This window comes from Oncorhynchus mykiss, chromosome 18 (genome assembly GCF_057628025.1).
Source record: "Oncorhynchus mykiss isolate SJ-2025 chromosome 18, ASM5762802v1, whole genome shotgun sequence".
In the NCBI taxonomy this organism is placed as follows: domain Eukaryota; kingdom Metazoa; phylum Chordata; class Actinopteri; order Salmoniformes; family Salmonidae; genus Oncorhynchus; species Oncorhynchus mykiss.
In genome coordinates this window covers 1685001-1702500 of record NC_143039.1, presented here as the reverse complement: position 1 = coordinate 1702500, position 17500 = coordinate 1685001, and the positions used below count along the sequence as shown (strand labels likewise).

The window sequence follows — 17500 nt, the reverse complement described above, 5'->3', positions numbered from 1 at the left end:
TGGTGGTCTGATTAGCTCAGTGTTCTGTGTTATGGGTGGTGGTCTGATTAGCTCAGTGTCCGTAGTGTCCTGTGTTATGGGTCGTGGTCTGATTAGCTCAGTGTCTATAGTGTCCTGTTATGGGTGGTGGTCTGACTAGCTCAGTGTCCTGTGTTATGGGTGGTGGTCTGATTAGCTCAGTGTCCGTAGTGTCTTGTGTTATGGGTCGTGGTCTGATTAGCTCAGTGTCTATAGTGTCCTGTGTTATGGGTGGTGGTCTGATTAGCTCAGTGTCCTGTGTTATGGGTGGTGGTCTGATTAGCTCAGTGTCCGTAGTGTCCTGTGTTATGGGTCGTGGTCTGATTAGCTCAGTGTCTATAGTGTCCTGTGTTATGGGTGGTGGTCTGATTAGCTCAGTGTCTGTAGTGTCCTGTGTTATGGGTGGGGGTCTGATTAGCTCAGTGTCTATAGTGTCCTGTGTTATGGGTGGTGGTCTGATTAGCTCAGTGTCCTGTGTTATGGGTGGTGGTCTGATTAGCTCCGTGTCTGTAGTGTCCTGTGTTATGGGTGGGGGTCTGATTAGCTCAGTGTCCTGTGTTATGGGTGGTGGTCTGATTAGCTCAGTGTCCTGTGTTAAATTAGCTCAGTGTCTATAGTGTCTCGTGTTATGGGTGGTGGTCTGATTAGCTCAGTGTCTGCAGTGTCCTGTGTTATGGGTGGTGGTCTGATTAGCTCAGTGTCTATAGTGTCCTGTGTTATGGGTGGTGGTCTGATTAGCTCAGTGTCTGTAGTGTCCTGTGTTATGGGTGGGGGTCTGATTAGCTTAGTGTCCTGTGTTATGGGTGGTGGTCTGATTAGCTCAGTGTCTATAGTGTCCTGTTATGGTTGGTGGTCTGATTAGCTCAGTGTCTATAGTGTCCTGTTATGGGTGGTGGTCTGACTAGCTCAGTGTCCTGTGTTATGGGTGGTGGTCTGATTAGCTCAGTGTCTGCAGTGTCCTGTGTTATGGGTGGTGGTCTGATTAGCTCAGTGTCTGTAGTGTCCTGTGTTATGGGTGGTGGTCTGACTAGCTCAGTGTCCTGTGTTATGGGTGGTGGTCTGATTAGCTCAGTGTCTATAGTGTCCTGTGTTATGGGTGGGGGTCTGATTAGCTCAGTGTCTGTAGTGTCCTGTGTTATGGGTGGTGGTCTGATTAGCTCAGTGTCTGTTGTGTCCTGTGTTATGGGTGGGGGTCTGATTAGCTCAGTGTCTGTAGTGTCCTGTGTTATGGGTGGTGGTCTGATTAGCTCAGTGTCTATAGTGTCCTGTGTTATGGGAGGTGGTCTGATTAGCTCAGTGTCTGTAGTGTCCTGTGTTATGGGTGGGGGTCTGATTAGCTCAGTGTCCTGTGTTATGGGTGGTGGTCTGATTAGCTTAGTGTCTATAGTGTCCTGTTATGGGTGGTGGTCTGATTAGCTCAGTGTCTGTAGTGTCCTGTGTTATGGGTGGGGGTCTGATTAGCTCAGTGTCCTGTGTTATGGGTGGTGGTCTGATTAGCTCAGTGTCTATAGTGTCCTGTTATGGGTGGTGGTCTGACTAGCTCAGTGTCCTGTGTTATGGGTGGTGGTCTGATTAGCTCAGTGTCTGTAGTGTCCTGTGTTGTGGGTGGTGGTCTGATTAGCTCAGTGTCTGTAGTGTCCTGTGTTATGGGTGGTGGTCTGATTAGCTCAGTGTCTATAGTGTCCTGTGTTATGGGTGGTGGTCTGACTCATTGAATTTAGTAAACATTACTATTCTCTGTGTGTGTTGCCTCTGAATGACGTTGAATAATTCAGTAATCGACAGCAGGCTTTTAGCCAGCTCTAGGATGTATCCCAAACGGCACCATATTCCCTACATAGTGCCCTCGTTGTGACCAGAATCCTAGTCAAAAGTAGTGCACTATATAGGGAACAGGGCGTTGTTTTGGATCCAGCCAAGCTCTAGAGATCTGTCAGAGAAACACAGGAAATGGACGACCGAGACAGATTCTTATTGGTTGCATCAAACTGACAGTGTTTCACAGCTAGAAAAACGCACCAGTCAGTCCACTGAAACACACACATACACACACACACACACACACACACACACACACACACACACACACACACACACACACACATAAACAAACTCCTCTTGGGCTAATATAATACTCATGTGCTCCTCCTGCTTGTCAGCAGCTCTCGTGCCCTCTCACTAATGTTAGATGATGTCAGATAGCCTCTGGCTCTGTGATTGGAGGGTTACTCAACTCCTCAGCATGTCTGGACTGGCGTGTTGTAAATGGTAGCAGAACTCGGTAGAACTCGGTGTTGCAGAGCTCGGTAGAGGAGGTGTTGCAGAACTCAGTAGAGGAGGTGTTGGAGAACTCGGTAGAGGAGGTGTTGCAGAGCTTGGTAGAGGAGGTGTTGGAGAACTCGGTAGAGGAGGTGTTGGAGAACTCGGTAGAGGAGGTGTTGCAGAACTCGGTAGAGGAGGTGTTGGAGAACTCGGTAGAGGAGGTGTTGGAGAACAGGGAGGCGGTGTTGCAGAACTCGGTAGAGGAGGTGTTGCAGAACTCAGTAGAGGAGGTGTTGGAGAACTCGGTAGAGGAGGTGTTGGAGAACTCGGTAGAGGAGGTGTTGGAGAACTCGGTAGAGGAGGTGTTGGAGAACTCGGTAGAGGAGGTGTTGGAGAACTCGGTAGAGGAGGTGTTGGAGAACTCGGTAGAGGAGGTGTTGCAGAACTCGGTAGAGGAGGTGTTGCAGAACTCGGTAGAGGAGGTGTTGCAGAACTCGGTAGAGGAGGTGTTGCAGAACTCGGTAGAGGAGGTGTTGGAGAACTCGGTAGAGGAGGTGTTGCAGAACTCGGTAGAGGAGGTGTTGGAGAACTCGGTAGAGGAGGTGTTGCAGAACTCGGTAGAGGAGGTGTTGCAGAACTCGGTAGAGGAGGTGTTGCAGAACTCGGTAGAGGAGGTGTTGCAGAACTCGGTAGAGGAGGTGTTGCAGAACTCGGTAGAGGAGGTGTTGCAGAACAGGGAGGCGGTGTTGCAGAACTCGGTAGAGGAGGTGTTGCAGAACTCGGTAGAGGAGGTGTTGCAGAACTCGGTAGAGGAGGTGTTGGAGAACTCGGTAGAGGAGGTGTTGGAGAACTCGGTAGAGGAGGTGTTGCAGAACTCGGTAGAGGAGGTGTTGGAGAACTCGGTAGAGGAGGTGTTGGAGAACTCGGTAGAGGAGGTGTTGCAGAACTCGGTAGAGGAGGTGTTGGAGAACTCGGTAGAGGAGGTGTTGGAGAACTCGGTAGAGGAGGTGTTGCAGAACTCGGTAGAGGAGGTGTTGCAGAACTCGGTAGAGGAGGTGTTGCAGAACTCGGTAGAGGAGGTGTTGCAGAACTCGGTAGAGGAGGTGTTGCAGAACTCGGTAGAGGAGGTGTTGGAGAACTCGGTAGAGGAGGTGTTGCAGAACTCGGTAGAGGCGATGTTGCAGAACTCGGTAGAGGAGGTGTTGCAGAACTCGGTAGAGGAGGTGTTGCAGAACTCGGTAGAGGAGGTGTTGCAGAACTCGGTAGAGGAGGTGTTGGAGAACTCGGTAGAGGAGGTGTTGGTGAACTCGGTAGAGGAGGTGTTGCAGAACTCGGTAGAGGAGGTGTTGCAGAACTCGGTAGAGGAGGTGTTGGAGAACTCGGTAGAGGAGGTGTTGCAGAACTCGGTAGAGGAGGTGTTGCAGAACTCGGTAGAGGAGGTGTTGGAGAACTCGGTAGAGGAGGTGTTGGAGAACTCGGTAGAGGAGGTGTTGCAGAACTCGGTAGAGGAGGTGTTGCAGAACTCGGTAGAGGAGGTGTTGGAGAACTCGGTAGAGGAGGTGTTGCAGAACTCGGTAGAGGAGGTGTTGGAGAACTCGGTAGAGGAGGTGTTGGAGAACTCGGTAGAGGAGGTGTTGCAGAACTCGGTAGAGGAGGTGTTGCAGAACTCGGTAGAGGAGGTGTTGCAGAACTCGGTAGAGGAGGTGTTGCAGAACTCGGTAGAGGAGGTGTTGCAGAACTCGGTAGAGGAGGTGTTGGAGAACTCGGTAGAGGAGGTGTTGCAGAACTCGGTAGAGGCGATGTTGCAGAACTCGGTAGAGGAGGTGTTGCAGAACTCGGTAGAGGCGATGTTGCAGAACTCGGTAGAGGCGATGTTGGAGAACTCGGTAGAGGAGGTGTTGCAGAACTCGGTAGAGGCGATGTTGGAGAACTCGGTAGAGGAGGTGTTGCAGAACTCGGTAGAGGAGGTGTTGCAGAACTCGGTAGAGGCGATGTTGCAGAACTCGGTAGAGGAGGTGTTGCAGAACTCGGTAGAGGAGGTGTTGCAGAACTCGGTAGAGGAGGTGTTGCAGAACTCGGTAGAGGCGGTGTTGCAGAACAGGGAGGCGGTGTTGCAGAACTCGGTAGAGGAGGTGTTGCAGAACTCGGTAGAGGAGGTGTTGCAGAACTCGGTAGAGGAGGTGTTGCAGAACTCGGTAGAGGAGGTGTTGCAGAACTCGGTAGAGGAGGTGTTGGAGAACTCGGTAGAGGAGGTGTTGGAGAACTCGGTAGAGGAGGTGTTGCAGAACTCGGTAGAGGAGGTGTTGGAGAACTCGGTAGAGGAGGTGTTGGAGAACTCGGTAGAGGAGGTGTTGCAGAACTCGGTAGAGGAGGTGTTGGAGAACTCGGTAGAGGAGGTGTTGGAGAACTCGGTAGAGGAGGTGTTGCAGAACTCGGTAGAGGAGGTGTTGCAGAACTCGGTAGAGGAGGTGTTGCAGAACTCGGTAGAGGAGGTGTTGCAGAACTCGGTAGAGGAGGTGTTGCAGAACTCGGTAGAGGAGGTGTTGGAGAACTCGGTAGAGGAGGTGTTGCAGAACTCGGTAGAGGCGATGTTGCAGAACTCGGTAGAGGAGGTGTTGCAGAACTCGGTAGAGGCGATGTTGCAGAACTCAGTAGAGGCGATGTTGGAGAACTCGGTAGAGGAGGTGTTGCAGAACTCGGTAGAGGCGATGTTGGAGAACTCGGTAGAGGAGGTGTTGCAGAACTCGGTAGAGGAGGTGTTGCAGAACTCGGTAGAGGCGATGTTGCAGAACTCGGTAGAGGAGGTGTTGCAGAACTCGGTAGAGGAGGTGTTGCAGAACTCGGTAGAGGAGGTGTTGCAGAACTCGGTAGAGGAGGTGTTGCAGAACTCGGTAGAGGCGGTGTTGCAGAACTCGGTAGAGGAGGTGTTGCAGAACTCGGTAGAGGCGGTGTTGCAGAACTCGGTAGAGGCGGTGTTGCAGAACAGGGAGACTGTTGTATAACCCATAATGACAAAGCAAAAACAGGTTTAGACATTTTTGCTAATTTATTAAAAATAAAAAACATTTCCTCATCAATCTACTCTTTACCCCATAATGACAAAGAGAACGCAGGTTCTTAGAAATGTCTGCTCATTTAAAAACAGAAATACCTTATTTACATAAGTATTCAGACCCTTTGCTATGAGACTCGAAATTGAGCTCAGGTGCATCCTGTTTCCATTGATCATCCTTGAGATGTTTCTATAACTTGATTGGAGTCCACCCGTGGTCAATTCAATTGATTGGACATGATTTGGAAAGGCACACACCTGTCTATATAAGGTCCCACAGTTGACAGTGCATGTCAGAGCAAAAACCAAGCCATGAGGTCGAAGGAATTGTCCGTAGAGCTCCGAGACAGGATTGTGTCGAGACACAGATCTGGGGAAAGGTACCAAAACATTTCTGCAGCATTGAAGGTCCCCAAGAACACAGTGGCCTCCATCATTCTTAAATGGAAGAAGTTTGGAACCAGCAAGACAACCATCTCTGCAGCACTCCACCAATCAGGCCTTTATGGTAGAGTGGCCAGACGGAAGCCATTCCTCAGTAAAAGGCACATGACAACCCTCTTGGAGTTTGACAAAAGGCACCTAAAGACTCTCAGACGATGAGAAACAAGATTCTCTGGTCTGATGAAACCAAGATTGAACTCTTTGGCCTGAATGCCAAGCGTCACGTCTGGAGGAAACCTGGCACCATCCCTACAGTGAAGCATGGTGGAGGCAGCATCATGCTGTGGGGATGTTTTTAAGCGGCAGGGACTGGGAGCACTCAAGACCTCAGACTGGGGCAAAGCTTCATTTTCCAAAAGGACGACAACCCTAAGCAGACAGCCAAGAGAACGCAGGAGTGGCTTCAGGACAAGTCTCTGAATGTCCTTGAGTGGTCCAGCCAGAGCCCGGACTGGAACCCGATCAAACAAATACAAATACAGGTGTACCAAGCTTGTAGTATCATACCCAAGAATGCTTGATACTGTAATCGCTGCCAAAGGTGCTTCAACAAAGTCCTGACTAAAGGGTCTGAATACACAGATTTTTTTTTAACCTGTTTTTGCATTATGGGGTAGTGTGTGTCCATTGAGGATTTAAAATCTATATTTTAGAATGAGGCTGGCTGTAACTTAACAAGTGGAAAAATTCAATGTGTCTGAATATTTCCGAATGCACAGTATAGTATTCTAGAACAGCGGAATCCACAGATATGTATAGTATTCTAGAACAGCGGAATCCACAGATATATAGTATTCTAGAACAGCGGAATCCACAGATGTATATTATTCTAGAACAGTGGAATCCACAGATATGTATAGTATTCTAGAACAGCGGAATCCACAGATATGTATAGTATTCTAGAACAGCAGAATCCACAGATATGTATAGTATTCTAGAACAGCGGAATCCACAGATATGTATAGTATTCTAGAACAGCGGAATCCACAGATATGTATAGTATTCTAGAACAGCGGAATCCACATATGTGTATAGTATTCTAGAACAGCGGAATCCACAGATATGTATAGTATTCTAGAACAGCGGAATCCACAGATGTATAGTATTCTAGAACAGCGGAATCCAAAGATATGTATAGTATTCTAGAACAGCGGAATCCACAGATGTATAGTATTCTAGAACAGCGGAATCCACAGATATGTATAGTATTCTAGAACAGCGGAATCCAAAGATATGTATAGTATTCTAGAACAGCGGAATCCAAAGATATGTATAGTATTCTAGAACAGCGGAATCCAAAGATATGTATAGTATTCTAGAACAGCGGAATCCAAAGATATGTATAGTATTCTAGAACAGCGGAATCCAAAGATATGTATAGTATTCTAGAACAGCGGAATCCACAGATATGTATAGTATTCTAGAACAGCGGAATCCACAGATATGTATAGTATTCTAGAACAGCGGAATCCACAGATGTATATTATTCTAGAACAGCGGAATCCACAGATATGTATAGTATTCTAGAACAGCGGAATCCACAGATATGTATAGTATTCTAGAACAGCGGAATCCACAGATATGTATAGTATTCTAGAACAGCGGAATCCACAGATGTATAGTATTGAACAAATAGTATTGTATAACATCATTCCATTGAGAGATAGTATTGTAGAACACCTACTGTAGAGAGTATTGTGGATCAGAGGGCTCGTATTGTGGATCAGAGGGCTTGTATTGTGGATCAGAGAGCTCGTATTGTAGATCAGAGGGCTCGTATTGTGGATCAGAGGGCTCGTATTGTGGATCAGAGAGCTCGTATTGTGGATCAGAGGGCTTGTATTGTGGATCAGAGGGCTCGTATTGTGGATCAGAGGGCTCGTATTGTGGATCAGAGGGCTCGTATTGTGGATCAGAGGGCTCGTATTGTGGATCAGAGAGCTCGTATTGTGGATCAGAGGGCTCGTATTGTGGATCAGAGGGCTCGTATTGTGGATCAGAGGGCTCGTATTGTGGATCAGAGGGCTCGTATTGTGGATCAGAGGGCTCGTATTGTGGATCAGAGAGCTCGTATTGTGGATCAGAGGGCTCGTATTGTGGATCAGAGGGCTCATATTGTGGATCAGAGAGCTCGTATTGTGGATCAGAGGGCTCGTATTGTGGATCAGAGGGCTCGTATTGTGGATCAGAGAGCTCGTATTGTGGATCAGAGGGCTCGTATTGTGGATCAGAGGGCTCGTATTGTGGATCAGAGGGCTCGTATTGTGGATCAGAGAGCTCGTATTGTGGATCAGAGGGCTCGTATTGTGGATCAGAGAGCTCGTATTGTGGATCAGAGGGCTCGTATTGTGGATCAGAGGGCTCGTATTGTGGATCAGAGGGCTCGTATTGTGGATCAGAGGGCTCGTATTGTGGATCAGAGAGCTCGTATTGTGGATCAGAGGGCTCGTATTGTGGATCAGAGGGCTCGTATTGTGGATCAGAGAGCTCGTATTGTGGATCAGAGGGCTCGTATTGTGGATCAGAACATTTGATGTGTGTTGTGCATATTCCTGAACTTGTGCCTTTTTTCATCATCCTGATAATATCGATGTGTTCTTCTCTGTGTATTGTTTTACAGGATGTAAGAAAGTGTACACCAAGTCTTCCCATCTGAAAGCCCACCTGAGGACCCACACTGGTAAGACCTCTTTCTAATGACCCGTTAAAGGCGGGTGGCGTTGACCCTCTTTATTTTTGGTGGTTCCTTCGTGGTGTTGCTAGGCAGGAGCGTAGTCTTGGCATGCGCTACGCATTCATTTCTTACATGCTGCTTGGGGGAGGTTATCCCCGCTCCGCCCGGCCTCAATATGCTGTTCTGTCAAACAGGCGGATGAGTCCACAACACTTCACAAACCTCCCGCTCTGTGTTGTAGAATATTGAGCAGTTCTAGAATGTTACCGGGAATTCTAGAACGTTTTCATCGGTAAGGGTCGAGGGGGGGGGCTTTCTGGAAGGGTCGAGGGGGGGCTTTCTGGAAGGGTCGAGGGGGGGCTTTCTGGAAGGGTCGAGGGGGGGCTTTCTGGAAGGGTCGAGGGGGGCTTTCTGGAAGGGTCGAGCGGGGCTTTCTGGAAGGGTCGAGCGGGGCTTTCTGGAAGGGTCGAGCGGGGCTTTCTGGAAGGGTCGAGGGAGGCTTTCTGGAAGGGTCGAGGGGGGCTTTCTGGAAGGGTCGAGGGGGGCTTTCTGGAAGGGTCGAGGGGGGCTTTCTGGAAGGGTCGAGCGGGGCTTTCTGGAAGGGTCGAGGGGGGGGCTTTCTGGAAGGGTCGAGGGGGGGCTTTCTGGAAGGGTCGAGCGGGGCTTTCTGGAAGGGTCAAGCGGGGGCTTTCTGGAAGGGTCGAGGGGGGGCTTTCTGGAAGGGTCGAGGGGGCTTTCTGGAAGGGTCGAGGGGGGCTTTCTGGAAGGGTCGAGGAGGGCTTTCTGGAAGGGTCGAGGGGGGCTTTCTGGAAGGGTCGATGGGGGGCTTTCTGGAAGGGTCGAGGGGGGCTTTCTGGAAGGGTCGAGGGGGGCTTTCTGGAAGGGTCGAGCGGGGCTTTCTGGAAGGGTCGAGGGGGGGCTTTCAGGAAGGGTCGAGGGGGGGCTTTCTGGAAGGGTCGAGGGGGGCTTTCTGGAAGGGTCGAGCGGGGCTTTCTGGAAGGGTCAAGGGGGGCTTTCTGGAAGGGTCGAGGGAGGTTCTACATACAGTATAACGCTTGGCCGTTAATGCAGTGTGTTGCGTTCCCGTCAACCTGTTATTTTCCTGGTGTGTGTGTGTGTGTGTGTGTGTGTGTGTGTGTGTGTGTGTGTGCCATTTAATAATCAGAATGTGGCAGCGGAGGGGCAGGCTGTCCGTAGTGAAATAGCTGCAGTAGTTCCTGGCTGCTGCGTGGTTAAACTCTGGGGATAAGGGGTATTCTGGGGGATAAGGGGTATTCTGGGGGATAAGAGGTATTCTGGGGATAAGAGGTATTCTGGGGATAAGAGGTATTCTGGGGGATAAGAGGTATTCTGTGGGATAAGGGGTATTCTGGGGGATAAGAGGTATTCTGTGGGATAAGGGGTATTCTGGGGGATAAGGGGTATTCTGGGGGATAAGGGGTATTCTGGGGGATAAGGGGTATTCTGGGGGATAAGGGGTATTCTGGGGATAAGAGGTATTCTGGGGGGGCGTCAACAGTTGGGGAATGTGCTGCGTAAGACCGGTCGTATCAGATAGAAAAACACAGTGCAGTTGAATGTCTCCGATGGGGTTCCAGGACTGGACTAATATATCTACTGTCAACATGTTGACATGTCCTCTTCATCTTCCGTTACGGCCTTCCCTCAACCAATCACGTGTCTTTAGAAAGCAGATGTCACAAAGGGCTTCTACAGAAACCCAGTTTAAGTCTCCAAACGGAGAGCGATGCAGGTGTGGAAGCATGGGGGAGGGGGCTAGACCAAACTCCCCTAGAAAGGCCAGAGCCTAGGAAGAAACCTAGAGAGGAACCAGGCTCCGAGGGGTGGGCCAGTCCTCTTCTGACTGTACCAGGTAGAGAGGAACCAGGTTCTGAGGGGTGACCAGTCCTCTACTGGCTGTACTGGGTAGAGATGAACCAGGCTCTGAGGGGTGGTCAGTCCTCTTCTGGCTGTACCAGGTAGAGATGAACCAGGCTCTGAGGGGTGGTCAGTCCTCTTCTGGCTGTACTGGGTAGAGAGGAACCAGGCTCTGAGGGGTGACCAGTCCTCTTCTGGCTGTACTGGGTAGACCAGAGGAACCAGGCTCTGAGGGGTGACCAGTCCTCTTCTGGTTGTACTGGGTAGAGAGGAACCAGGCTCTGAGGGGTGACCAGTCCTCTTCTGGCTGTACCAGGTGGAGATTATAAGAGTACATGGCCATTTAAGGCCAGATTGTTCTTCAAACTGTTCATAGATGACCAGCAGGGTGAAATAATCATCACAGTGGTTGTAGAGGGTGCAGCAGGTCAGCACCTCAGGAGTAAATGTCAGGTGGCTTTTCATAGCCGAGCATTCAGTTAGAGACAGCAGGTGTGGTAGAGAGAGAGAGAGTTGAAAACAGCAGGTGTGGTAGAGAGAGAGAGAGAGTTGAAAACAGCAGGTGTGGTAGAGAGAGAGAGAGTTGAAAACAGCAGGTGTGGTAGAGAGAGAGGGAGTTGAAAACAGCAGGTCTGGTAGAGAGAGAGTTGAAAACAGCAGGTCTGGTAGAGAGAGGGAGTTGAAAACAGCAGGTCTGGTAGAGAGAGAGTTGAAAACAGCAGGTCTGGTAGAGAGAGGGAGTTGAAAACAGCAGGTGTGGTAGAGAGAGAGAGAGTTGAAAACAGCAGGTGTGGTAGAGAGAGAGGGAGTTGAAAACAGCAGGTGTGGTAGAGAGAGAGAGAGAGTTGAAAACAGCAGGTGTGGTAGAGAGAGAGAGTTGAAAACAGCAGGTGTGGTAGAGAGAGAGCTGAAAACAGCAGGTGTGGTAGAGAGAGAGAGTTGAAAACAGCAGGTGTGGTAGAGAGAGAGAGAGAGTTGAAAACAGCAGGTGTGGTAGAGAGAGAGAGAGAGTTGAAAACAGCAGGTGTGGTAGAGAGAGAGCTGAAAACAGCAGGTGTGGTAGAGAGAGAGCTGAAAACAGCAGGTGTGGTAGAGAGAGAGAGAGAGTTGAAAACAGCAGGTGTGGTAGAGAGAGAGCTGAAAACAGCAGGTGTGGTAGAGAGAGAGAGTTGAAAACAGCAGGTGTGGTAGAGAGAGAGAGAGAGTTGAAAACAGCAGGTGTGGTAGAGAGAGAGCTGAAAACAGCAGGTGTGGTAGAGAGAGAGCTGAAAACAGCAGGTGTGGTAGAGAGAGAGAGCTGAAAACAGCAGGTGTGGTAGAGAGAGAGAGCTGAAAACAGCAGGTGTGGTAGAGAGAGAGAGCTGAAAACAGCAGGTGTGGTAGAGAGAGAGAGCTGAAAACAGCAGGTGTGGTAGAGAGAGAGTTGAAAACAGCAGGTGTGGTAGAGAGAGAGAGTTGAAAACAGCAGGTCTGGTAGAGAGAGAGACTAAACAGCAGGTCTGGGACAGGTAGCACGTCCTGTGAACAGGTCAGGGTTCCATAGCCGCAGGCAGAACAGTTGAAACTAGAGCCGCAGCACGACCAGGTGGACTGGGGACAGAGAGGAGTCATCAGGCCAGGTAGTCCTGAGGCATGGTCTCTCTCTCTCCCTCCCTCCCTCACTCCCTCCCTCCCTCAGAGAGAGTAATAGGAGATAAGCCATGTAAACAAGGACCTGTGGTTTAGGTGTGGTTCTCCAGGCAGTCAGAAACATATCCCCGTGTCTCTATATTCCTCGTCTAGTAGTTTGATCAGGGAAACGCAGCCACTTATCGTCCAATAGATTGTGGTGGTTATTAAATCTCTCTCTCTGTCGGAGATGACGTATCTGTGTGGTTCATGTTGGGAACTGCTAGTGGTTTTATGACATGGACTGTTTGACAAGGGTACACACACACACACACACTCTCTCTCTCTCTGCTCCAACAATCTGGATAACGGATGCTGTTGGAGAGATGAAACGAGGGCCTCCAACGGAGGTGAATGAGAAGCATTAGGAACTGTGTGTGTGTGTGTGTGTGTGTGTGTGTGTGTGTGTGTGTGTGTGTGTGTGTGTGTGTGTGTGTGTGTGTGTGTGTGTGTGTGTGTGTGACTGAAGGGCCTTGACTATGGGCAGGTTAATCATTTGAGGTGAACTCAATCCACCTGCCTCTGAGGAGTGGAGCAATCCACCTGATTCTGAGGAGGAGGAGTGGAGCAATCCACCTGATTCTGAGGGGGAGGAGTGGAGCAATCCACCTGTCTCTGAGGGGGAGGAGTGGAGCAATCCACCTGCCTCTGGGGAGGGGGAGGAGTGGAGCAATCCACCTGCCTCTGGGGAGGGGGAGGAGTGGAGCAATCCACCTGCCTCTGAGGAGGGGGAGGAGTGGAGCAATCCACCTGCCTCTGGGGAGGGGGAGGAGTGGAGCAATCCACCTGTCTCTGAGGAGGGGGAGGAGTGGAGCAATCCACCTGATTCTGAGGGGGAGGAGTGGAGCAATCCACCTGTCTCTGAGGAGGGGGAGGAGTGGAGCCTTGAGGGTGGTGTCTCTAACACACACGAGAAACTCTACTAGTCCAGACATGTCTGCCACTGCGTGCCTCCCTCGCTCCCTGCCCCCTCGTTGGGGGAGGGGGTCGGTCTTCACCCCTACACACTCCCACAACCCCTCCACCTACCCGGGGTTGGTCTCTCCCATAGAGATGGCTCTTTTCACTTCAACTGGTTTCACACAGAGCCACATATATATTATATATATCCTGCATTCAGAAAGGATTCAGACCCCTTGACTTTTTTCCACATTTTGTTACGTTACAGCCTTATTCTAAAATGGATTAAAATAGACCCACCCCCCCCCCCCCCCTCATCAAATCTACTGACAATATCCCATTTAGATAAAAACAGGTTTTTAGACATTTTTGCAAATGTATTGAAAAAAATATGCATCACATTTCAGTATTCAGACCCTTTACATCTAAAATATATTTAGATTTGTTTAACACTTTCTTTTGTTTGGTTACTACATGGTTCCATATGTGTTAGTTAATAGTGTTGATGTCTTCACTGTTATTCTACAATGTAGAAAATAGTAAAAATAAAGAAAAACTCTGTAATGAGTAGGTGTCATTTTGCCAAAGCTTTCTTTGGCGATTTACAATATTAACATAATCAATATGAATCAATATTGTCAACGGGACAACAGTAACAACAGTAACAACAATAACCACAGTAACAACAATAACCAAGGGTCAAAATAACCATACATTGAACAATAACAATAAGTATACAGTAGAGGACATGTGCAGGTTGATTGGTCTGTCAGACACTGTCCCTCATCTTATGACAGGCAGCAATGTAGTGCTCTGCCAACCCACAGCTCTCTGTGTCCTCCCCCAACAGGACGGGTAGCCTGTCCCTCCCCCAACAGGACGGGTAGCCTGTCCCTCCCCCAACAGGACGGCTAGCCTGTCCCTCCCCCAACAGGACGGGTAGCCTGTCCCTCCCCCAACAGGACGGGTAGCCTGTCCCTCCCCCAACAGGACGGGTAGCCTGTCCCTCCCCCAACAGGACGGGTAGCCTGTCCCTCCCCCAACAGGACGGGTAGCCTGTCCCTCCCCCAACAGGACGGGTAGCCTGTCCCTCCCCCAACAGGACGGGTAGCCTGTCCCTCCCCCAACAGGATGGGTAGCCTATCCCTCCCCCAACAGGATGGGTAGCCTGTCCCTCCCCCAACAGGACGGGTGGCCTGTCCCTCCCCCAACAGGACGGGTAGCCTGTCCCTCCCCCAACAGGACGGGTAGCCTGTCCCTCCCCCAACAGGACGGGTAGCCTATCCCTCCCCCAACAGGACGGGTAGCCTGTCCCTCCCCCAACAGGACGGGTAGCCTATCCCTCCCCCAACAGGACAGGTAGCCTGTCCCTCCCCCAACAGGATGGGTAGCCTGTCCCTCCCCCAACAGGACGGGTAGCCTGTCCCTCCCCCAACAGGATGGGTAGCCTGTCCCTCCCCCAACAGGACGGGTAGCCTGTCCCTCCCCCAACAGGACGGGTAGCCTGTCCCTCCCCCAACAGGACGGGTAGCCTGTCCCTCCCCCAACGGGACGGGTAGCCTGTCCCTCCCCCAACAGGACGGGTAGCCTGTCCCTCCCCCAACAGGACGGGTAGCCTGTCCTCATCAGAGAGGTCTTTGAAAGGGTTTCACATTTGGGGAAATGAAACTAATTCTTATATATTCTGGTCGTTTCGTTTTCCTGTGTCGACCCTTCTCAATGGCAAGACTGTGCTCACTGAGCCTGTACTGTGTCAAGGTTTTTCTAAGGTTTTGGTCAGTAACCTTGGTCAAATAGTTATCCACGGTGTTCTGTCGATTTAGGGCCAGATAGGACTGAATTTTGCTTTGTTCTTGTGATTGTGTTTCCCCATAGGTAGTGTAGTTTTGTTTTGACTGTGTTGTAATTTGGTTTATCCTGATTGATTGGATGTTCTGGTCCTGAGGCTTCAGTGTGTTAGTAGAACAGGTTAGTGAACTCAGCCCCAGGACCTGCTGGATTAGGTATAGATATACAAGAGCTGAGCAAAGAAAAGAGTGTTTATATATATATATATATATATATACATTTAAACTCAGTTTTCCACAATTCCTGACATTTTAATCCTAGTAAAAAATCACGGTGTTCGGTCAGTTAGGATCACCACTTTATTTTAAGAATGTGAAATGTCAGAATAATAGTAGAGAGAATGATTTATTTCAGCTTTTATTTCTTTCATCACATTCCCAGTGGGTCAGAAGTTTACATACACTCAATTAGTATTTGGTAGCATTGCCTTTAAATTGTTTAACTCGGGGCAAACGTTTCGGGTAGCCTTCCACAAGATTCCCACAATAAGTTGGGTGAATTTTGGCCCATTCCTCCTGACAGAGCTGGTGTAACTGAGTCAGGTTTGTAGGCCTCCTTGCTCGCACACGCTTTTTCAGTTCTGCCCACAAATGTTTTATGGGATTGAGGTCAGGGCTTTGTGATGGCCACTCCAATACCTTGACTTTGTTGTCCTTAAGCCATTTTGCCACAACTTTGGAAGAGTGCTTGGGGTCATTGTCCATTTGGAAGACCCATTATTGACCAAGCTTTAACTTCCTGACTGATGTCTTGAGATGTTGCTTCAATTTATCCACATAATTTTCGTCCTCATGATGCCATCTATTTTGTAAAGTTCACCAGTCCCCCCTGCAGCAAAGCACCCCCACAACATGATGCTGCCACCCCCGTGTTTCACGGTTGGGATGGTGTTCTTCAGCTTGCAAGCCTCCCCCTTTTTCCTCCAAACATAACAATGGTCATTATGGCCAAACAGTTCTATTTTTGTTTCATCAGACCAGAGGACATCTGTCCAAAAAGTACGATCTTTGTCCCATGTGCAGTTGCAAACCGTAGTCTGGCATTTTTATGGTGGTTTGGGAGCAGTGGCTTCTTTCTTGCTGAGCGACCTTTCAGGTTATGTCGATATAGGCCTTGTTTTACTGTGGATATAGATACTTTTGTACCTGTTTCCTCCAGCCTCTTCACAAGGTCCTTTACTGTTGTTCTGGGATTGATTTGCACTTTTCGCACCGAAGTACGTTCATCTCTAGGAGACAGAACGCGTCTCCTTCCTGAGCGGTATGACGGCTGCCTGGTCCCATGGTGTTTATGGTTGCATACTATTGTTTGTACAGATGAACGTGGTACCTTCAGGCGTTTGGAAATTGCTCCCAAGGATGAACCAGACTTGTGGAGGTCTGCAAAAATAAATTCTGATGTCTTGGCTGATTTCTTTTGATTTCCCCACGATGTCAAGCAAAGAGGCACTGAGTTTGAAGGTAGGCCTTGAAATACATCCACAGGTCCACCTCCAATTGACTCAAATGATGTCAATAAGCCTGTCAGAAAATTCTAAAGCCATGACATCATTTTCTGGAATTGCCCAAGCTGTTTAAAGGCACAGTCAACTTAGTGTATGTAAACTGCTATACCAGCCTCCACTCTTCTGGGAAGTCATTAATATGGAGTTGGACCCCCCCCTTTGCTGCTATAACAGCCTCCACTCTTCTGGGAAGTCATTAATATGGAGTTGGACCCCCCTTTGCTGCTATAACAGCCTCCACTCTTCAGGGAAGTTATTAATATGGAGTTGGACCCCCCCTTTGCTGCTATAACAGCCTCCACTCTTCAGGGAAGTCATTAATATGGAGTTGGACCCCCCCTTTGCTGCTATAACAGCCTCCACTCTTCTGGGAAGGCATTAATATGGAGTTGGACCCCCCCTATAACAGCCTCCACTCTTCTGGGAAGGCATTAATATGGAGTTGGACCCCCCCTTTGCTGCTATAACAGCCTCCACTCTTCTGGGAAGTCATTAATATGGAGTTGGACCCCCCCTTTGCTGCTATAACAGCCTCCACTCTTCTGGGAAGTCATTAATATGGAGTTGGACCCCCCTTTGCTGCTATAACAGCCTCTTCTGTTCGACCAGTAGGTGTCAGTATACCTTTTGGGCGTGGGTGTGTACACACACACACACACACACACACACACACACGCACACACTGGTTATGCATGTGTTTAGTGTGGTACGTTGTTTGGCAGAGTCATTGTCTCCATGTTTTGTTATGGTTCACTAAGGGTTTGGTTTGGTTTCTATCTGTCCATGGAGAGGATTATGTCTGTAATATCTGTCTGCTGTTTTACCTGTGTGTGTGTGTGTGTGTGTGTGTGTGTGTGTGTCACCTGGTAAAACAGGCTTTGGTGCCTTGGGAAATGAACACAACAGAAGCATTAGTGAGAACCGCTGGAACCACTAATCATTACACTGTTAACAACCTGCATTAACATGTTTCATGTGGCCCAGATTGTCGGCTCCTACAGACAGTTAGTCATGTTTGGTTTTATGGAGAGAGAATGTGGACTGCACCTTATTTCAGTTGTGCACTTTGAGTGTCTGCTGTTACTGTGGTGGTCTGTTACTGCGGTGGTCTGTTACTGTGGTGGTCTGTTGTTACTGTGGTGGTCTGTTACTGTGGTGGTCTGTTGTTACTGTGGTGGTCTGTTACTGTGGTGGTCTGTTACTGTGGTGGTCTGTTACTGCGGTGGTCTGTTACTGCGGTGGTCTGTTACTG

At 49.4% G+C, this 17500-nt stretch overlaps 1 protein-coding gene across 1 annotated transcript in view; it reads left to right on the top strand.

Annotated features, from left to right (window-relative positions):
- The window catches only part of LOC149975342 (Krueppel-like factor 5), a 28260-nt gene that overhangs the window by 8327 nt on the left and 2433 nt on the right, over positions 1-17500 (top strand). Inside the window, exon 3 of the mRNA XM_090206912.1 lies at positions 8397-8456. Within this exon, the coding sequence (XP_090063038.1) occupies positions 8397-8456 (60 nt within the window). The remainder of the gene's footprint in view (positions 1-8396; positions 8457-17500) is intronic.